General features: G+C 49.1%; 1 protein-coding gene across 1 annotated transcript in view; it reads left to right on the top strand.

Moving 5' to 3' along the window:
* The window catches only part of TFRC (transferrin receptor), a 120,006-nt gene that overhangs the window by 54,676 nt on the left and 42,118 nt on the right, over window positions 1–23,212 (top strand). Inside the window, exons 10-14 of the mRNA XM_078668125.1 lie at window positions 1,194–1,363; window positions 4,440–4,556; window positions 6,439–6,524; window positions 14,080–14,143; window positions 18,854–18,921. Coding sequence (XP_078524251.1) covers window positions 1,194–1,363; window positions 4,440–4,556; window positions 6,439–6,524; window positions 14,080–14,143; window positions 18,854–18,921 — 505 coding nt within the window. The remainder of the gene's footprint in view (window positions 1–1,193; window positions 1,364–4,439; window positions 4,557–6,438; window positions 6,525–14,079; window positions 14,144–18,853; window positions 18,922–23,212) is intronic.

Genomic DNA, 23,212 nt, shown 5'->3' on the forward strand with positions numbered 1-23,212 from the left:
AATATTTCAGGGCTGGTTTCACTTGTGCAAATTTACAATGCCTTAACAATGGGAAAATATATTTTTTCCGCAGGTTGCAATAAAAATCACACAAAAAATAAAATTTACGGTCTTGTTCCGAAAAATGACCACAAGAGCAAGGTATTAAAGCACCTCTCTTGAAAAAGCCCCTAGGGACAGATAGATCCCAATAGATAAAATTAAACCTGAACCTAGTTAAGAGAACGATGATACCGACTCTGATTATACATCCATTAAGGTTGCCCTAGGCTCACTATTTCCTTACTGTAGATTTGGTAAGTTCCCTATTTCCCTATTTTCCCTTTCTATCACCCTTCTTGCTAAGAATGATTTTATACATCTCAGCTCATTCGAGCTAATCGGCCTATGATTCGTGAACCGCTCGGAACTGCCTCAGATCTTCAACTGCTCTGAGACATAATCGAACCGTGGAATATCCAGCTTTATGCAGTCCTCTAGGATAAGGTGGTTTAGTTTAAGAATAGGGTTTGACCAGATGTTCAACCTGTGCATTATTTTTGCCATATCGATAGTATCAGAAATATAACACTGCCAAAGTTCCTCATGTACCATAAAAGGTGTGTATATATATATAGTGTGCGTGTGTGTGTGTTTGTGGGGTGTGTGTGTGTGTGTGTCCTTAAAACTAATTTAAGGACTTCACTAAATTTGAGAACAAGGTCTAAGCACCAAGAGAACCTTAATATCTACTCCTATAGCAAATCTGGAAACTAAATATAGTGCACTTCATACATCACCTGCATGCCTATGGAACCATATTGCTATGCAAGAGGCCATCATGCCTAGAAGGCGCATAACAGCCCTGACAGCTAACTGCCGATCTTCCATGTGTATATATTTGCATTTGCTCGTGATGTGTGTATATATGGAAAGAAGTGTTTGGGGATTGTATACTTGTACAGGATAATTCTAGTGTTTGAAAGCAATGGAATTCTACATAGAATACCTTGGATTACAGGTAAGTAACTTTTCCATTTCCATGGTCTAAGATCTTCAATTGGTAAACTGCCGCTTTTTATAGTGGCTAAACTGGTTGATCTTACTAGCTAAATTGTTGGACACTATTTTACTCTGCCTCGAGCCATCCTCTGGGAACAGTTGATGTTTGAGAAGTAACCTGTAATGAAATGTGCATTTTTCTACTCTTGTAGGTTAACGGAAGTAGGAGATTGCCCCTCCGAATGGCTTGCTTTTGAATCTCCCTGTAGAATGGGAGCTTCTAACACGTCAGACACCTTCATAAAACTTGATGTTCGTAATGAAGTGATTCAGAAGAAAATTCTTAACGTCTTTGGAATGATTAAAGGTTTTGAGGAACCAGGTAAACACTTGGCAAGGCACTGGCCTAAGCATTTTTTTTACTTGAACCACAAAACGATAAAATAATACGGAAACAAACATCCATCCAACAAATTACACATATGGTGAAGCATTTTAGTTAATTTTACAATCAAATGGGTAGGTTGGAGCTTTTCTATATTGAACATACTGTATCCTCTGATTCGTGGGAGCAATGCAGGTGTATCAATCTGATAATATAAATTTAATTTTTAGCCTTCAAATTCCTTCACATATACAGAACCTTTTTAAAAATGTCAATTGTACATTTTGCTTCTTTATATGCAATTTGTTAATCTAGTAATAATTTTAGAAGCAATCTGCGGACACTCTGATTAGGCAACATGGACCCTTAAGGGTTCCCGAACCACATGTTAAGATCCACTGCTTTATGTTCAGAGTTTTTTTACATTGTAATTTTTATTTTGTTTTTGTTTTCTATGGCTCATTCCACTTCAAATTAGCACAAAACATCCATATGTGATTGCTGATCCCCCCGCCCCCTCCCACACACTCAGAACCGTATTTAATTGGTTGCGTCTTTAGAGCTGCCCAGACGTCTTGTTTGAACTTCCACTGTCAGACAAGGTATTCAGAAATGTTTTGTTCTACTTGTAGCAAACCAACTCTTTCTGCTCAATGGATTATTCATTTGTGGTTAATGGTAAATCTAACCGTGGTAGTCCCTTAACTAAGCAGACTATGGCCTATTTGGTAGTACCATGCATTACCTTGGCATGCATTCTGCTATTTCTGGTACAATTGGGCCATATTGAGCTAGAAGTATTGTTGCCACAACTGCTGAGGGGGCAGACAACAGACATTTGTAAGGTGGCAAAGTGAAGTCATGGTGTCTCAACTTTACTACATGAATGTTCCACCTAAGAGGAGTCTGCAGTGGATCCGTCACTGCTATGAACCTTTTTTACAATGCACAAACTTAAATTCCTTCAAACCACTATCTAATCGGTGTCTTTTTAATTGTTATTCAAGTGTGTGGCTGTATGAAGAAAAGTCACTTACCTGGAGCAGTTCTATAGCACTTGTATCTTTCATAGACTCTCGTGTATCCCCCCCCCCCCCCGTTTTCATAAGTCGCAAGGATAGAGATGCATGTGGATTAAACCTGTGTGAGGGTAACCCATTTGAAGGAATCCGAGAGCAATGGTCCTTGATGGTGTTCTTCCATCAATAATTCTATAGGGAACCTAATGAAATTAGATGCAATGTTGATTGTGTGTGATATGGAAAACTGCATATAGGGCCTTGATTGTGCGTGTATGACACGTCTTGAGCAGCAGTGATATTTGCAGTTTACAACAGACTGTTCTCTAATCCAAATGTTCAGTAATTGAGATGATAGCAAGCTTCTTGCAAGGAAGAGAGTGTCTTGGAGGGGGAATTGAATGCCACACAGGTGTAACATGGTAGTTTTATAATCCTCAATTTCTGTTGGGGAGAAGTAGAGTATTGATGGAGCAAAAGTTAGATATAACCTTGCCCTGTTTCTAGTGCAAAGTATTTAGCATTCCTGCACCAGTTTGAACATCGGGAATGTAGTCCATAATGAAATTAGAGACTCGCTGCTCTGGATCTGCTGCTCTGAGCACACGTGTTTATTTGGTGGGTGGGACAAAGTGTTCTGTTACCCACTAGAAATCCCACTTCGCAGCAGTAGCCTACTGAAGGGTAGCCAGGTGATGGACGAGGCAACACTGTGTTGCAATAGTCCACTTTAGTGAGTCTGTGTGCAACCATGGAAGAAAGCCTAGCACCATGAACTGTGGGGTAAGGAGCTGGAGCAGTGAAGCATTCCATGAGAGCCATGACCTGCTTAGCCCTTCACTTATCCGCTTCCACCCAAACATTCCATTCGCCAAGTGTCCTCCAATTTTCAGAGTCAGTGGCTTAGTTCATATTTGGCCAGTGAAAGGGACCACAGTATCCTCAACGGAACCGAATGCCACAGCTGATGTCCACAATAGGTCCTTGATTGGCACCATGACCCCCTACCTATGTCCACCACCCAACTCCTTCCACCATGTGCCTCCAGCACCCTTAGTGTGCCCACTTCGGGCACAGACCACAGCATATATTAAACCTGCTCACATCAGTCGGGAAGATATGCACAACACGTTTACTTATGCCATTGCAGTTTCACATTCTTCCTCCCTCCTTCACAACACTCCCTGTCACACCTGCCTCCAAACCACTCTTCTTATGTTCTCATACCTCTTGCAGACACTCTTTGTGCTGACCATCTGCTCGCTTGTCAAACTAAAGCTTTTCTTCCAGCTACTGCTGAGCATCTTGTGCTACTGGTTATTGACCCTGCTACCAACGGCCAGGTCACCACCCCAGAAGGAGGTGCAGCTCTTACAGCCTTGGTTGGGGTGGCATGGGATACCCAGTCCTGACCTCAAGCTTGCACTACAGTGTTGCCCCATGCCCTATGATTGCATGTTTGCCAGGACTAGACGGCATTGCAAGCGCCAATGGAGGGAGTGTGCCAGGGTCTGGGAGAGTGATTGCATTCTACATTAGGATCACTGCGTGAGTCCATCACTCTTAGTCAAAAGTAGGGCCATCTGGTTTGAAAGAAGAATCCCCGTTTTCCAAGGTTGGTCTTGGCATCCCAAAACTGGTTCTTAACTGAAATCTGGCTCATTGGAGAGCGCGTCGATTGAGCATCCATTAGCTCGAATGTAGTGATTGTGCCCTATCGTGGATATGGGTGAATTATCTCCACTACGCAGCTACTCTTTTCTTTTTCATTTAGCGTAGAAGGTATCCAATAGTAAGGTGTCTGATGCGAAGGAAACTCCGCTATTCAGGAATTAGGTTTCGTGTAGAGGACTCTGTTAACATCTGAGTCTTTACATGTGATGCGAACCTCTGGAATGCCAAAGCCTTTTTTCACGGACTGGGTGGTATTGTGGGACTCTAGTTTAGTTAGCCCCGTCATGACTGTCATGATTTGGCCTTTTTGACTGGTGAAGAGTATTGGATAGTGCAAGAGCCCTGCAGTTTTTAAACTAACCTTCCTCCTCTTGTTGCAGATCGCTATGTGGTGATTGGAGCACAGCGGGATGCGCGAGGCAACGGAGCAGCCAAATCCGGTGTTGGAACCTCCATCCTTCTGCAGCTGGTTCAGTCTATGGCTTCACTTACATCAGGTACTGGAGCAGATGTGAAAGCTGGTCATGGATGGACACTAATGTATACAGTTGTGTGCCCTGAATACAAATGTCTTAAATTTGCTTTCCAACGCCCTATGTTAGCAACTTGTACACAACCCAGAGGTCTGGTCACTTTTCAAGCAAGGCAGGTCAGTTTCCCAAACCCCTCTTCACAAGTATGATTGAACTGTTCATGCAAATGTAATATCTCCCGCTTTGGGGTTTGTTGAACTTCTTCATTCACGCGCAGTGCTTTAGTACTGTTTAGGTTGAGTCATTCTTTTGAGGGAGTATACATAAATAATCTTTGCTGTTGTCATGCCGAGCTGGTAGGGTACATGTGCTAGTCTGCTCTTCCCACAAGTCACTAGCTCACCCAGCTTGTAGGTAGGGTTTGGGAAACAGTCTTCTGAAGTTCCACCCAAGTCGCCACTACATCTGTGAGACAATGATATGCAAATTATGCTTGATCCTCCCCCCAAAGGGAACGGTCTAGCCCAGACTGCTAGGCAGCATGCCATCTGCATCAGAACACCAGTAACCAGACCAGTCTTGTCCATTTCGGACTTATTCTGCAAGTTAGTTTGATTCCTCTGCCTGTCCCTGGTGGTAGTAACATGGTGAGCATAAAATAGACCTTTTTCAAGGTGAGTATAGCTCCCAGTGGCTGAGATGGGTTTTCACGTTCCAACATTGTGTTTTCTTAATGAGATGCAGCGAGTATGATGGATGTACTCAGGCATGGATGCTAAAGCTCACTGTGCCGGTACCTGAAAGTTGACCTCAATAATGAGGCCCACAAAGGAGGAGACTGGTGTGGGTTGATTTTGTTCCTCTTGAGACGGGACTTAGCTTTGTCTTTGTCCTTGATAGTAGATGCTTTTGAATGTGTAACAGAATTAAGATGTTTTTAATGTTGAAAAATAGCTTGCGTTTCCTTCCTGTACACCTAGTGCTTCACAGGTTGGCTTGGGCCCCCCTGGCTCTGAGATATTCTGTTCACTCCTTTGCTTTTGTGTGCTACTGCCGGTAGCTGCCTGAGCCAAGGTGCCCCAGTATCTGCCGCTCATCTGTAAGTGAGCAGGAGTGGCTGTTGTGGATGATGTACAGTGAAGGGAGGAGGCCACACTCTCTGACAATTGTCTGCTGGCCTTGGTCTTGCCGCCTGATGCCTTATCCTGCTCTGTACATTTGCAGTGAAGGAGTACAGCCTTGAATGTGTAAAAAAGAGAAAGAAGGAACAAACTGTGTTTGAGTGCAGTGGATGAACTCTTTTGCAAATGGTATTTTAGGATGTGTGTGTGTGTGTGTGTGTGTGTGTGTGTGTGTGATTACTTTCAATCACTCCTGGTGGACAGAGGATGCACCCTGATAATGTAAAATAAACATAGCCTTTCCTCAACTTTAAAAGGAAAACGCAACCCTTATTAATTGCAGTTCTTAGTTAAAAATGAATCAAATGCTGTGAGCTACTCCTTTTTTTTTTTTTTTTTGGTTCCCTGGAAGTTGTGTAAAAAGGATTTCACCATATGGATTTGTTTTGGAGGAAAAAGATGAAGGTTCGTAATACAGTGCTTCTCAACTTAGACGTATGGATTTTGTAGGTTGCAGGTATGGCATTTGTGGTGATTGATTCTGCAAGAAATAGGAGATTTAGTACTCCTGGTTGTAAACCTGGTTTTTGTCACGTTGCTCTTTTGTATTTGAAATAGTTATTTTTATTTGTCACTACAGATAATTGTTGTTCTTTCCTTAGATAAAGGTGATAGTTTAGTTTGCTACTTTCAGCACATGTACATTTGGTATCTCCTATCGTTGCTCTATTTCACAATTTCAAAATATTTTCCCCTGCCACTAAATCTCACTTTCTGTTACTCAGGCGGTTTTAAGCCCCGACGTAGCATCGTCTTTGCCACATGGAGTGCTGGTGAATATGGAGCTGTTGGAGCCACAGAATGGTTGGAGGTATGTACGTTATGATGTAGACGTGTACTTTTTTTTTTTTTCTTTTTTGTGCCAGTGAAAAGCTTGACACCGGAGTTTGCCTCCAACATTGAAATAGCAAGCATGATGAAATAATCCTGAAATAAGCTGGTGAAATTGGTCTCTTCCCTCCTTTTGTTGGAAAAAACAAAAAAAAGTGAGGTGCAGTAGACCCCTAATACCCATGGTTTCCAATGCTCTACCATCTGGCATACTCGTAACTACAACCTTGAAGGCAGGATCCTCCAGGAGGCGAACATCGAATCTCTGAGGGGGGAAATGTAGGCATGATTGGGTGTGAAGGACAGTTTATGAAAAAAACATAAAAATGGGAGGGGAGAAATACAAAGACTGGTCATGTGACTATTCTGTGCCTAGCAAATTCGTGTGGCCAGGAAGAGGTTTTCCATTAGCATTTTTAGGAGACCTGTGAAACTATTTCAAGGAGAGCAAGAGGAAATGACGAGGAGTGGAGGGTGGGTTTAGAACAGTTGCTGATGTGAACAATTTGCCTATTTGTTTTGATGTTTCGAAGTCCCTCGTTGCCAGTATTGCATTTGAAATGAGTTCTAATACAAACCGATAATACATTTCCATATTATTACATTTTCGTTACTGACATGCCAACGGGTGTGGTGTCCAGCGTAGTAATATTGGGGTCACACGTGGTACGCTCCCTTGTCTCCTAACGGGACTTGGCCCTTTCAGCGAAAGTGGACGTGCAGATGTCTCTCCCTCCTCCTCCAGGGAGTCATGTGTATACAGTTAATCAGTATGTGCTTACAATGAGTTTTTTTGAGTTGTATATCTCAGCAGATAATTGCAAATTTGGATGAAGGTTATGAAAGACTCGTTGAATTTAATCACACATGCCCAACTAGTAGTTTGTAATCCAACCTAATTGCTGTATTTGTTCTCTAAGCTTAATTGGGTCAAGTGATGTATAGTTTACCCACATACCTTATGCTGCCATTGGTTCAGCAGTATGCATTCATCCTTTCAGCAGCTCGACCTCCGCAACCAGTCCATGTGTAACCCCGTCCCTGCACCACGACACTTTGCATGATTTTACTGCTGTTGCGGTCTTGCATAGCGAGACGAGTTAACTGTTGCTCTGCTTCTGCTGTGTTACAAAAATATGCAAACCCTGTCCCTTTGTTGAAGCCAACACTACATTCTATGACTGATCTCTGCAGGGTCATCTTTCACGTAATCCACAATTACAAAGTGAGCGCCATAGAAATGTAAAGATTTCCCCTTTCCGTCTTGTTAGTTTGAACGGTGTCAGAAAAACGAGCAATTGCTAAACTTCAAGCAGCGAGCTCAAGCATGCTTGTGAAAGTATCAGCCAAACAGCCGGCTTTATCTGAAAGAAACAGGTTAGTATTAGATTCCTTACCTTTGAATATCCCCAGGCGTCAGTCTGGATCCGGAAACTTTTGCGTAGCAGTACCCCTGCGCGTCGTCTGCAGGCGTCCCCGCGTCGTCTGCCGTGATGACGTCGCTGGAGTATATAGACGCCGCCTCCGCGCGCTGACGTCAGTTCTTCTTTTTTCCGCGCCAGTTAGCGCAGATCCGAAGAGCAGTACTCCGGTCTTTTGACCAAGTTTTTTGATAAACTCTAACTTCTTTCAGGTGCCGGTAGGATGCCCGGTTTTAAGAGTTGACGGGTGCGACCGCCTGATGTCGGTCACCGACCACCATCGACTCTGCCTCCGGTGTCTGGGCGCGGACCACGACGTGGAGTCCTGCGTCGACTGCCGGGCCTTGACTGGCAAGGCTAGACAGGAGCGGTCCCGCAAGCTGCTCGAGCTCCGGGTGTCGGCCCCACGTCGAGTCCGGTCGGAGGTCGAGGGAGCGGTCGCGGAGCCGCCACGAGCGCTCCGGAAGTCGTCAGCATTCCTCCGGTTCCTCAGGTAAGCGCAAGAAGTCGGGCGTCGTCATCGTACCCCCGACTCCCCCCGACGCCTGCGCGATGCGGCCGGGGGTTCGGGTTGCCGCGGCCCCGCCGACGCTGCCTGCTCCATACCCGCCGGTCCCTGGGCAAGGCGCGTCGCGTGAGGAGGTAGAGGAGTTCCTCATGGCCATGAGGGCGCTGTCTCCTCCGGCGGGGCCTACGGCGCCTGCGGGCCCGTCGGTCCCGTCTGGGGGCCCGAGCGGTTCGGGTGCACCTGCCCCGACGCCGCCGGCGGTTCCGGCCCCGGCGCCGCTGGGCCCTTCAGGGTCGTCGCCGGCTGGTCAACCGGCCTCTCCGGCGCCGATTCCATCGGGGCAACCCGTGGTGCCGCCTCCGCGCGGCGCCGTGACTCCGACGCCGGTTCCGGCCGGCGTCGGGGCGCCGGTGCCGCGCGGCGCCACCCCCATTCCCTCTCCGAATCCGGACGCGGAGTCGGACCGGCATCGTCCGGCGCCGTTGGGGCCCATTGGCTCCGAGGAGCCGGTCTATATCGTTGATTCCAACTATGCCGATGAGGACGATTATGGAGAGGGTTGGGAGGGGTCTGAGGACCCTCTGTCACGAGAATGCCAGTACGATGTGGACTGGCAAGGTGAATTGGGTGATGCCAGTGGCCTGGACGACTCTCCTAACCCTGGGTTTGTCTCGCCTCCCACTGTGGCGTCGGAGGCTGGGGCTGCCTATTCGGTGGTGCTGATGAGGGCTGCCAAGGCCTTGAGCCTTGAGCTCCCCGTCGCTAAGGTGAAGCCTAACATCCTCACTGAGGTATTCAAACCGCAGTCATGTCCACAGGAGCCTCTGCTGCTGTTTAATGACACCTTGACGGATGTCCTTTTGGGCACGTGGTCCAGGCCCGCTTCCGGTTCACCTGTGGATCGGAATGTTGCCAGGCGCCACCGTCCGTGTGCGGACGACCCTGCCTTCCTATCCACCCTCCCCTGAGAGTCTGGTGATCCAGGCCTCCACTTCCCAGTCCGCATTCCCGACGGCCCCGCCCAATCGGGAATCTAAGCGGTATGACCAGTACGGCAAGAAGGTCTTCTCGTCGCTGAGTCTGGGACTGCGGTCTTGCAACACCGCGTGCCTCTTGGGCCGCTATACCCACTCTCTGTGGGATACGGTCGCCGAGTGCCTACCGCAATGCCCGCAGGAGGTACGGGACAAGCTCGGCCAGGCTTTGGTTGAGGGCCGAGACGCGGCGAGGTATTCCATACGGTGTGGTCTTGACACGACCGACTCGCTGGGCAGAGCAATGTCCACGACGGTGGCGATTCGTCGCCATGCTTGGCTGAGATCCGCCAACTTCTCGCCGGATGTCCAGAATGCCCTGATGGACATGCCATTCGATGGCAGTCGCCTGTTCGGCGACAAAGCGGACAACGCGCTTGAGCGCTTCCACGACTCCAGGGTCACGGCCAAGTCCTTTGTCTCTCGACCCAGCGCCAGCAAACGGGTTCGTTTCGCTCCTTTCGTGGCCACGGAAGGGGCGGTCCCACACGTGCTGCCAGCCACGCACCGCAGAACACTCCTCAGCGCGGTGGCGGCCGTGGATTCCGCCGTGGTGGCGGTCGGGGACAGCGGCGAGGTCAGTCCACACCTCCCCCCGCAGCAGCCTCCAAATCCTCCTACTCTGAGCTTTCAGGCCCATGTGACGCCAGTGGGTGGCAGGGTTCGCCATCACCACTCCCGCTGGCGCACTATCACTTCGGACAGGTGGGTGCTGCAGCTTGTCCGAAGGGGCTACTCCCTCACCTTCGAGACCACTCCTCCAGCCATGCCACCGCAGAACCACCGTGTGTCGGGGGACCACTTGACACTTCTGCAGGAGGACGTTACGGCTCTCTTGGCCAAGGGGGCCATCGAGCGCGTTCCTGGGCCAGAAGTAGGGTGTGGTTGCTACTCCCACTACTTTCTGGTGCCCAAGAAGGACAAAGGGGGCCTACGTCCTATCTTGGACCTACGGAACGTCAACGGCTTCCTCCGGAAGGAGAAGTTCAAGATGTTGACTTTGGCTCAGGTCTTGGCTGCTCTAGACCCACAAGACTGGATGGTAGCGTTGGACTTGCAGGATGCGTATTTTCACATCCCCGTCCTGCCGGCCCACCGGCGTTACCTGCGGTTCACGGTAGGCCACGAGCACTTTCAGTTTATCGTGCTCCCATTCGGCCTTACCAGCGCCCCACGGGTGTTCACGAAAGTGATGGCGGTGGTCGCAGCTCATCTGCGCCGGTTGGGGGTTTCAGTCTTCCCCTACCTCGACGACTGGTTGTTGAAGGCGGGCTCGCCCCAAACAGTCGTCCACCACCTTCAGATGACGGCAGACCTCCTGCACGAGCTGGGGTTTTCCATCAATGTGCCGAAATCACACCTGTGTCCCTCTCAAAAGCTCCTTTTCATCGGAGCGGTTCTCGACTCGGCGCAGTTTCGGGTTTATCCTCCGGAACGGCGGGTCCGGTATATTCAGGCTCTGATTCCCATCTTTCAGCCGTTATCCCGGGTTTCGGTCAGGTTGACGCTGCGGCTTCTGGGGCTGATGGCCTCCTGCATCCTACTGGTGCATCACGCCAGGTGGCGGATGCGGGCTCTGCAGTGGGACCTGAAGTTTCAGTGGGCCCAGCATCAGGGCAACCTATCCGACCATGTCCTGATCTCGGAGGGCACTGCGAGACAGTTGCAGTGGTGGCTTACGGACCGCGATTGGGTCAGAGGCAGATCCCTCTCCCTTCCCCAACCGGAGCACGTAGTTGTGACGGACGCGTCCCTCCAGGGCTGGGGAGGCCACTTGGGAGAGGCGGAGATCAGAGGCATCTGGTCTCCGGCGGAGTCCCGGCTCCATATCAACATGTTGGAGCTGCGGGCGATTCGCCTAGCACTGAAGGCATTCCTCCCCTTTGTCAACGGGAGTGTAGTGCAGGTGTTCACGGACAACACCACCGCCATGTGGTACTGCAACAAACAGGGCGGTGTGGGGTCGTGGACCCTTTGCCAAGAGGCCCTGCGCCTCTGGCAATGGCTGGAACGTCAGGGCGTGACTCTGACGGTTCAACACCTGGCAGGTTCTCTGAACGCCAGGGCGGACGAACTCAGCCGTCGGTGCTCGGTGGATCACGAATGGCGTCTGAACTCGGACGTGGCGAAAGGCCTCTTTCTGCAATGGGGAGAGCCTTGGTTAGATCTATTCGCCACAGAAGAGAACGCGCAATGTCTTCAGTTCTGCGCGTTGGAGTTTCCAAGACGGCACTCGCTCGGCGACGCCATTCGGCGCGAGTGGAGCTGCGGTCTGTTGTACGCCTTTCCGCCTATACCACTTCTGCCCAGAGTGCTGAAGAAGATCAGGCGCGACCGGGCCCAAGTTATCCTTGTGGCTCCGGACTGGGCTCGAAGGTACTGGTATCCCGAGCTACTCAGCATGTCAGTCGGTCCCTCGATCCGCCTGCCCCTTCAGGAGGACCTTCTGTCGCAGCAGCAGGGGACGGTCCTCCACCCGAACCTGTCCAGTCTCCACCTCCATGCGTGGAGATTGAGCGGCGACAGTTAAGGCCATTTGACTTGCCTCCTGAAGTCTGTGAAGTGATTGTGGCAGCCAGGCGTCCCTCCACAAAGTCGGTATACGCCTGCCGGTGGAACAGATTTGTGGCATGGTGCACAGCAAAGGCTGTGGATCCCCTTTCTGCCCCTCTTTCTGAGGTTCTCCTCTTCCTTCTTTCTCTTGCCCAGCAGGGCTCTGCTCTGGGCACTATCAAGGGCTACCTTTCTGCCCTTTCCGCCTTCTTAAGGCTACCTGATCAGCCATCTTTATTCAAGTCCCCTATTGTACTGAGATTCTTGAAAGGCATCACGCACATGTATCCACCTGTTCCGTTCGTGATGCCTCAGTGGGACTTGAACCTGGTTCTGACATTCTTGATGTGTGCTCCCTTTGAGCCGCTTCATTCCTGTCCTCTCCGTCTCCTCACTTTAAAGACTGCCTTCCTGGTTGCCATCACCTCTGCCAGGAGAGTGAGTGAGCTCCAGGCTCTTTCTGTTAAACCTCCTTTCTTGTCCGTTCATCCTGACAAGGTGGTTCTTAGGACTAGACCTTCTTTCCTGCCCAAAGTAGTTTCTGCTTTTCACATCGGGCAGTCCATCACCTTACCCTCCTTCTTCCCGCCTCCTTCAAAAGATGAAGAGCGGCTCCATCGTCTGGACCCAAAACGTGCGCTTTCATTTTATATGGATCGCACACGCCAGTTCCGGGTGGATGACCAACTGTTTGTTGGCTACGTGGGTGAGAAGAAGGGAAGGGCGGTACAGAAACGAACCATCTCTCGGTGGGTCGTCCTGTGCATCAAAGCATGCTACTCTTTGGCTCGGAAGGAGCCTCCTGTTGGGCTGAGGGCCCATTCCACTCGGGCCACGGCGGCTACTACTTCCCTGGGCCGGGGAGTCCCTTTGCAGGACATTTGCCAGGCGGCTACGTGGGCCTCGCTGCACACCTTTGCGAGGCATTACTGCCTGGACAGTCCAGTCCGGAGGGACGGCTTCTTTGGCCGTTCGGTCCTCCAGGATTTTCTGGTGTAGGATTGTATTGGTTCGCAGACCCACCACTGCGGTTGGTATTGCTGGGGTATCTATTCTAAGGTAAGGAATCTAATACTAACCTGTTTCTTTCAGATGAACAAGTTACTTACCTTCGGTAACGATATATCTGTAAGAAACAGTAGTTAGTATTAGATTCCTTACCGCCCCACCCATCCTCCCCGTTCTGCGAACTGATACCTAGGGTTAAGGACATCCCTTTCAGGGCCCTAGTTTCAAATGGCACCAGTGTTAGTTCTCACATGGCTCTGCGTGTTCTGGCGCGGAAAAGCTGTGTGCAAAGAACTGACGTCAGCGCGCGGAGGCGGCGTCTATATACTCCAGCGACGTCATCACGGCGCACGACGCGGAGCCGCAGGGGACGCCTGCAGACGACGCCTACCGACGCGCAGGGGTACTGCTACGCAAAAGTTTCCGGATCCAGACTGACGCCTGGGGATATTCAAAGGTAAGGAATCTAATACTAACTACTGTTTCTTACAGATATATCGTTACCGAAGGTAAGTAACTTGTTCTTTAGGCCCCATCGGTATACTCCTGTTCTCTGCATGTAAACGTGGCTGCATTTAACATTATTCAGGCTGGTCTTGCCTGCGACATGCACTGTGATCAAAAAGCCTGGCCTCACGTGACATATGGCTGCTTATTCCTTTATTTGGTGTTAAAATGCACTGAATGACCGTTTTATCATCGTGTTGCTAAAGCCTTTATGTAGCATTGCCCTTGAAAGGGTTAACTTATTTCTTGTATGCAGTCAGTGGCCTATACCTAGAGCTAAGAACATTGCTGAACAGGCCGTGGCCATTTCAGACACCTGCGCTGACGCGGATGCAGTCCAGTTTTCGAAAGCATCCTGGTTTGTGTGCAGACCTTCGTGAACCCCTTGATTATTGCCATTGTCTCAATGCTTTTATTGATGTTTTAGTTATTTTGTTGTGTACCAGTCCTTCAAGGGATGGAAGGAAAGGTTGATGTCAATTCACCACTGTTTCTATCTTTCAGGGTTATCTGAACATGTTGAACCTCAAAGCATTTGCCTATATAAATCTCGATGCTGTAGTCCAAGGTACGTTTTGGCTGCTGCTAATTTATTCTAGGGAGATGTGGATAAATGTTTTTCAAATTGCTCCTGTGTATCTTCGGACTTTGCAAATGCCTGCACAAAGGAACATATTTCTGATAAATACTTTTAACTTCAGCTTGGTCACATCTGGAATAATCTCAGGCGCAAGACTGGTTCTAGGTTTTCAACAGCAATTGGTCCTATACACCTGTAAGTCCTGTCGTTGAACAGTGAATTGATGTCGTTCGCAGATTTATAGCTCCACTCCCAACTCCGTTGGTTCAACTGACTCCTCCATTCTACATGGACAATGTGCCAGGGAAAACATATCCTCTAAAATAAGCGGTTACACCTCAAGGCGGCAGGAATCAAACTGACGTGGAACATAAGAGGTGGCCCTTGAAACGACGGTTCTGCTCCTTATTTCGCAAGAGTCTTCGGGTAAGTTGAAGTGTTGCAGTTCTAAGAAAGCCGAGCAAGATTTGGCCTCCTTTTGCCACTCCTTAATTGTCGCCAAGCCATGCAGTTCTCTCCAAGAACCAGACTCCACGGCTTGTTCTAGAGCTGATTCCAGCACACAGACTTTACAAGCTGTGGTTGACCTTGCAGCCAATGGAAGCTTCAAGGAGACCATGCTGCAGATTATTAAGGCATCGCAAGCTCCTTTTGCAGCACCTTGGGGGCCAATGGAGCTGCAGGGGCCCCCAGTCACAATGCTGCTTTTCTGGTGCAGAATATTCCCATAGATCCTTGCCTGCACCGGCCCACAGCGCCCAAGTTCCTTGCCAACCTAGACTCCTGTACCCTATCCGGTATTGATGCTGAACACTGACGCGGGGCAGATGTCTGCCCACACGAGGCCTCTGTCACCCTAGGAAACCACCAAAGCTCGGCCTCCAGTGTTAAATGATTTCTCGGCCTCTCCCTTGACACTAATCCTACAAGAGCCTTGAGTCCCTGGGTGCAGATTAAGGAACTGTACTGAAACTTCACTGTACAACTTGATCATGAGGAGGAGAACAACTAGCAGATTGGGATTTTTCCTGATAGTGAATTTGTATCAACATCAGGTCCACCCATAGAAGAAAGTTCAATTTGTGTGGTGGTTATCCGAATGTCTTGATTTAAATAACCAAGGTTTGAAACTAAGGCACATTTATTGACACTAGACTCGTTTCTGTAGGGGAGAAAACATTTCCCAATTACGTTTTGGTACACTGTCCCCACCAATTTGTTATGGAGTTGTCTGAGAGCGCAAAAAGCTGCAAGACAAAATCCAACATCAACACACGGGTGACGCCTATATACCGCTCTGCTTCACTGCTGTGGTAATGTTAGGCTGAGTCCAGCGGCACCATCTACCAGTGTGCCGGAAGAATTGCTGTTGGATATCAAGATAGTCTTGCACCTGGAATTATTCTAACGGTGAGGAATCTAGTCCGAGTAACCACCAGAAAGAAGATCAGTAACTTGCTTGTGCTCTGTTATTACACTATGGCCCTCAGCTAGTGGTTTACAGTTGATGTATCATATTTGATGCAACAGCTGACTCTTTGCAAGATAGGTGTGATCTCAAGATATCGTTATAACCATTTTGAAGATTTAATTTGTACAGCTTGAAATATAGAGAAGAAAGAAAATACTGATGTAGAGCTACATTTTTTAAAGCATCTGCCAAGTGCTTGTTTGACTGATTTGTCTGCGCTTTGATATTTGTATGTGCTTGTGTTTTTTCGTTAGACGAGTGCCCCACACAGTGTTCTGACTTACCAAAGTAGCCTCCTATCTTCTGGTGCTGCTCCTTTAAGGTGGTGCCTTTGTTTTAATCAGTTTGCTTGGTTGCCATAAACGCTGACCAGCAGCTAGTAAAGTGACCTAGGCAAATCCTACATAGTACAATTGTTTTTTAATCTCTTCTTGGTGCCATTGGTGTCGCATTGATCTGCTCCCCCTGCAGCAATTACCGCTATTTTCCTCAGTTTTGAATCTTTAATTAATCCACATGCTTGAATCGTCCTCGCAGTTGGCGTCTCACAGTAATCGGAAGTAGGGCAAAGCATTGCATAGTGAAACCTTAAACAAGTGACATTGGCTGAAGTCTGGTAACCAATTCACATCATTTTAAAGAACCAATCAGGAAGCATCTACTGATCCACTCCCCCATCAAAGGCCACCATATCTTAGATTTCTAACCGCATGTTGGGTGATGGGAGCCTCCCTGTGCTCTGCTGAGTCTGTGTTTAACTTAGAATTCTACTTTGTGGCTTTTCTTTCAATTCCAGCTGACCCTTCAATGTAACGTAGGTCCTGACCATAATAACCATGTCAGGAGGACTTTTTTTTTAAAGGGTAATTTCGGACCTTGCAGATCCTGTAGAAAACACAAGCTTTTTTTGACGTAAGGAGTTCTTATACTGCCTAAATCGGCATTATTTGAGCACCAAAAGAAGACAAAAAAATATACATTTCTGAGGATGAAGGTAAAATACAATCTCCTCAGAAGAAACCCTAGAAAAGAGCGACTAGAAGAAAGACCCTTCTGTGGAACCCTCCAAAAAGGTTCATGGAAGCAGGGAGAAAAACGCCCTGAAAAAAGCCCACCTTTTGCTGGCTGAAACATCACAGGAAAAATACATATGATCACCTTGTGTTTCAGGAATCTGACGAAGACCAGGTGTGAACTATCAACACCAACTGAGTGAGCAGTCTTCCTAAGAAGGTAGAAAGTAGTCAACTGACTCGCCATTGTCTAAACGCACGCCAACAAAAACACTCCAAACCAGAACCTACAACGGCAGTAACAGACTATGACCAACTTGTCATCTACGATTGCATCAACGTCCGCATCGCATAGACCCTTGACGATGACCACATCGACAAGAACTTATACCGCTAACATCTATGCAGTCTCCATATATTAAGCTTGAACCTGCATATATTCTTTTAATTTTGTAGACCGGTCCATCGACGATAAAATACTCTGACCAGATTTCGCCCTTATCACCCACACACCTGTTGGCAATGCAAGTGTCAGATGTTAATGAACATGTCTCCTTTGGTTCTGTATCTAACCCACTACAACACCCCCGCCACACTTAGTCGGTTGTACCTAGTCTGTCACACCAGGTGAAATACGCAGAAAAATATAGTGAGTTTCAACCAGGATGTTAGATCTTATCCCGATCAATGACTACTACATTCAGGAAGATGATCTGGAAGAAGCAGCAATTACTCATGACCTGTCTGTAGATACATGAATAGAATGGGATGAACGTGTGGTGCCGCCTTTCAGCCCTCCCCACTCTGCCAACTGCTAGATTCCCTCCGGACCTCATTGGAGGTTTTCATTCTGTCTTATGGTGATCATCAGAGGTGTGATCTTCTGGTACGAGTGAGCAGCCAGAATACTTCCTGTACAACTTTAAAGAATCCTCTGGAAAGGCAGTAATGGCCATAGCCATACTGGATCTCACATGGGCAGAAGCGTTATAATTATTGATCAGTCCTGCTAAGGTGGCGATACCCTGCTTCAACATGAAATATTTGACCCTAGAGAATTCTCCAGCATGCCTCCTCAGTCACCTAATGCCAGACTTGGTGGTCATGCAAGCAGCAAAGAGACTCTCAGTTTCTCACTCTGCACCGCTTGACCAGGAAGGAGGTGTTCGACAATGTCAGAAAAAGGATCTCTGCTAAGACTACTACAACTTTTGGAGCTTCTAATGCTTTGGCTGTCCTTGGCATAAATCGCTACCATGTGTGGTTAGATTTGGACCATAAGTTAACTTGCTGCCAGAAGGAAAGCGAAAACAGGCTAAAATCCTGTTGCAAGAGGGGCATATGGCTAGGGACATAGTATAGACTATAGAGTATAGACTATTTTTTTTTTCTCATGAAGGCTCAATCAAGAATAAAACAAAATAAAATGTGGGTTAGTCCTCATGCCCAAGTGCAGCCTCTTTCCAGACTCTTTTGTATTCTTTAAAGGGCACTCCAAGCCAGACTGACAGCTGGAGCTTCACCGAGTCGGGCTGCTTCTGATGAACCATCTCATGTGCATTTTGAATACAAGGACCATGTCCCCAACCTTCTTACAACCTGCTCCTCCAAAAGATGGATCGGTTAGTTGAGACCACGACCTGGAGATTAGGAAGGTGTACGCCCACTATCCTATGAACCTATAACTAGAGAAACTGTAGTAGTGGCCAGGAGCACCTAGCGATCCACATATCTGTAACCTGCATAGGACAACCGCATCTGGTGTCCGTGACTCAACTTAATCGTTGGCATATTTGTTAGGACAAGAGTGTTGTGTGGGTGTGCCCTTCAAATATAAAATATACCCTTATGGTGACTGATGGTTCTACCTCAGAGGCTCTCTTGAGCTGGACTCTTTCGCAAATACTGTCGTTCTCTGATGAAAGGAAACATTGAATGGCTCCTTATGACAGGAGCTTGTGATATTGCATGTCTGACTAATGGATAATGGGGGCCGGAGAGGGAGGGAGGGAGGAGTATAGAAGACAGCCCTACTCCTGTATGATGTACTCCTGCATGTGTGAGATCCAGACCAGAATGCTTTGAGTACTTTGAATCTGTTTTTGTTCCTGCCGTTGCGTGACGGAGTGCTCTGACACTAGGAGTAACAATCGCTATAAAAGACTGCTATGTGGTAAGAGTTGGACACTAACTGTATAACCTTTCTTTTTGTAGGTGCTGGAGATTTCAAAGTTTCTGCAAGTCCCATGTTCTACAGCCTTCTTGAGAAAACCATGAATGAGGTTGGTTGTTGTACGATCCTTTTACTTGGCTTACTGTGGACTACACGTTTATTAAAATAATGAAAGTTTACTAGAATCCTGTTTGAATGCTTATGCGGGTGGTACTGTGTAAACTGTAAATTTAATAATGTCACTTGATACAACTGCCATTCAAAAGCTCAGTTTCGGCCTGGTGTCATCTAGCTCTAGCAGTTAGATTTAACCCTGAAGATCATGGTGAAACTTATGAATGCAAGAATCGATTTGAAAAGTGAGCGATTACTAGGGAATAAGGAGGCTATTTGTGGGCTAATGTTCGAGGCATGTGGGCTGCTAAATTCATATCTTAGCATTAGATCGCCGCCTAGTGTTGGGCTCGGATGATCGCACATTGTTGTCCTGGAAGAGTCTTCGAAGTATCCTGAGATAGGTGGCTCCTCCCCTGGACTACAGTGCGCATGGGCATCGGCTCCATCCCCAGATTGTTTTTTTCCGCCATTGGGTTCGGATGTGGTCTCGACGTCTTACTGTCGGAACCAAGAAAAACTAACTTTTAGCGGCCAAAAGGCCTCGATTTTCTTGCGTCGGTATTGTCTGCGCACGGTCTCGAGTCTTCCGTCTCTTCGAGCCGGAATAAGCGGAGTTTTCTTCGCTCTCGGAACTTTGAGGCCTTCTCATCGCGACACGACTGCAAAACTTTTCGGACATGGAGCGGAGCCCGTTTAAGTACTGCCCGCTCTGTGGGTCCAAGTACCCACACATCGATCTACACCCCGTGTGTAACAAATGCCTTTCGCCTGACCACGACGACGGCAAGTGCAAGTTGTGTGCACAGTTCCGCTCAAAGAAGACTCTCAAGCTTCGGCGCGCGGTGCGCATGGAAGCTAAACAAGCGGCCCCGGATCCGGAGAACATCTTCGGCGACCAGGACGAAGAGGACCAGGGTCATCATCTCCAAATCTCCCCACCCGAGACGGAGGTCGAGGCGGATCCGAGAGACGACGACGGAGTCGCGGGTCAAGGCCTTGAATACGTCGACGAGGTAGGAGACGACGATGAGATTTATGGGGCCGCGGCAGACAGCTCGGGGGACGAGCTCTGCCCCGAAGGTTACGAGGATACCGACCGGGACACGGGATCGCCTGTCGGCCTTACCCAAGACCCGTTGCCGCAAGCCACAGCCCCGCCTTCGGGCCCGGCCACGGACTTACTTGCTGGGCAGACTGTTTCGAAACCGAAACCATCGGGATCGACAACACCTAAAATGGCCCACCCGAAAACGAAACCGAAACTTAAGGACTCGAGTGTCCCTAAGATGGCTGCCGTGCCGGTGAAAACGACGGTGCCCGCTACCCCATCGACTCCGTCGACCTCCGGTCTGCAGAAGTCGAAGAAGTCCGTCGATTCCGATGCTGCAAAATCGAAACCGACGCCAGAGGAGGGGTCCTCCAAAAAAGATGGTCAGCGGCTACGACGCCGTCCAAGCCCGCCAAAGTCGGCTCCAAGGAGGCTACGCAGGCACACGGAAAGAAGTCTGCGCCCCGACCACAGGAATCGGAGGCGGTAAAGACAGGCTCCGCGCCCAAAGCGCACAAGGCCCACAAGGACGTCGGATCCGAGGGAAAGATCAGACCATCCTCGTCAGCGCCGAAACAGACTGTGAGTGAGCCGTCCCTCATAGCCGAATCACTGCAAAGAATCAGGGAGAAGGCCTTTGCCCCGTCGGCTCCGATACCATCGCCGCAGCCGCAAAAGGACACTCCAGCGAAGCCCTCTGGGAAACTTCTCTTTATTTTGCCGCCGAAGGAGGCGCCGAAAGCATTTTCAACCAAATCGGCACCGAAACAGGTGATTTCTTCACCGACTGCCCCGCTTCCACGTCGGGTACTCGAATCAGAGGACGATTCAGAGCATTTCATCGACGCTGACACAGGCAAACTGACCCTCCTATAAGAGGAAAATCACTTCGGAGCCAGTGGACTCCTACGTCATCCCACTAAAGAAGAAGAGGGTGCCCCTTGACGCCTCAGGCCTCACGGAACCAATCCAGCCTCCTCCGAGACGGAGCCCTACTCCCTCCCCAGAACACTCTGCGGGTGAGGGGTATGATGAAGACGAGCAGTACAATTTCCCTATCAATGAACCTGATGCACAACCGGATTCCTATGATGACACTGGTGACCAGAACACCCAGGGTGTGGGGCAGGACCCGCATTGAAAAAAAGTACAGACCTGCACCTGCGGACCCCGCATACATCCGGGGACAATTGCCACTGGACTCTCTTGTGGTCGCCAATGCCAGGAAACGTGCCAACTCCCAGACAACGGGTGAAGCTCCTCCCCCGGATAAGGAGTCCAAAGTGCTAGAGGCAGGGGGCAAAAGAGTAGCTGCACAGGCATCAAACTTTTGGCGCATCGCCAATACACAGGCACTCTTGGCGCGTTACGATAGGGCGCACTACGACACCCTAGAACAGATTGTACAACACCTGCCTCCACAGTTCCAAGAAGCCACCCACCTGCTCATTGAGGAAGGAAAGCTAATCTCAAACGCAGCCATCAAGTGTGCACTTGACGCTGCGGACACAGCTGCTAGAGCTATCAACACTAGCGTTATGCTGAGACGACAAGCGTGGCTCCGCATCTCAGGGTTTAAACCGGATATTCAGACAACAATCCTTAATCAGCCAGTCAATCCTGATAGTCTGTTTGGTCCAGATGTTGACACCACCCTAGAGAAAATAAAGAAGGACACAAACTGCTAAGTCCATGGGGGCCCTGCAGTCACAACAGTTTCGTGGCAGCAATTTTCGTCGCTCAGGTGCACGTGGAGTCACCAGAGGACAAATGGGTCAACAATCCCAGTTCTCTAAAGGTGGGGCACAATCCTCGTTCACAAAACAGAACAAGGGAGGTTACAGAAATAACAGCAACAGAGGTCGCGGCAGAGGAAACAGCTCCCGCTCCTCTGCTCCAGCCAAACAGTGACTCTGTCACTGCCCCCCGACCACCTAACACCTGTCGGGGGGAGACTACAGCAGTTCCTGCCCGTCTGGAAAAACATCACCACAGACAGGTGGGTGCGACAACTAGTCCAGTATGGTTATTGCCTAGAGTTGAGGTCCACTCCACCCAACATCCCGCCAAGGCAAAGGCCTATGTCCGCAGAGCACTTGCTCTTATTGCAGCAGGAAGTAGTGGTGATGCTGCAAAAGGGAGCAATCGAGCTCGTGCCGGTGGGAGAGGAAGGCACGGGGGTTTATTCCCTGTACTTCCTTATTCCAAAGAAGGACGGATCTCTCAGACCCATTCTAGATCTACGTCCCCTCAACCTGTACATACTGTCAGAACATTTCCACATGCTTACACTGCAACAGATTCTTCCATTGCTAAACCAGGGAGATTTCTTAGCAACCTTAGATCTCAAGGATGCTTATTTCCACATTCCACTACACCCGTCACACAGGAAATACCTCAGGTTCACTATTCAGGGCAGGCACTACCAGTTCAAGGTCCTACCCTTCGGAGTCACCACAGTCCCGAGGGTGTTCACCAAGTGTCTGGCGACAGTAGCGGCGCACCTCAGGAGGCAGGGCATCCATGTCTACCCCTACCTAGACGACTGGCTCGTGCAAGCCAAGTCAGAGCAACAGTGCGCCGCAGACATGTCGTCTACAATTCACCTTCTTCACGATCTGGGTTTCTCCCTGAACTACCCAAAATCGCATCTTCAGCCGGCACATGTCCGGCAGTTCCTAGGTGCGACGATCAACACCCTGACGGCCATGGCTCAGCCAAACCAAGTCAGGATAGACAGCATGCAGGCTCTGATCCAAAGGTTCAGGCCACAACACTCGCTTCCAGCGAGAGTGTTCATGCAGTTGATAGGCATGATGGCCTCCTGCATCTTCATAGTCCCTCACGCACGGCTACATATGCGCCCGCTCCAGGAGTGCTTAGCGAATCAGTGGATACAGGCTCGTGGGCAATTGACAGACCTAGTGTTGGTTACCAGTCGGGCATACGACTCTCTGCATTGGTGGACTCCACACAACCTTTGCAAGGGCCGACTGTTCCAAGAGCCTGTGCCGCAGATTGTCCTGACAACGGACGCATCTCTCCAGGGATGGGGAGCTCATGTGCTCACTTACACAGTGCAGGGACTATGGACGACGCAGCAACAGAAGATGCACATCAACTATCTGGAACTGATGGCAATCTTCATGGCGCTCAAGTCCTTCATTGTACATCTGTGCAACAAAGTCGTGCTAGTCCGGACGGACAACATGACCGCGATGTACTACATTCAAAA

Source organism: Lissotriton helveticus, chromosome 11 (assembly GCF_964261635.1).
Source record: "Lissotriton helveticus chromosome 11, aLisHel1.1, whole genome shotgun sequence".
In the NCBI taxonomy this organism is placed as follows: domain Eukaryota; kingdom Metazoa; phylum Chordata; class Amphibia; order Caudata; family Salamandridae; genus Lissotriton; species Lissotriton helveticus.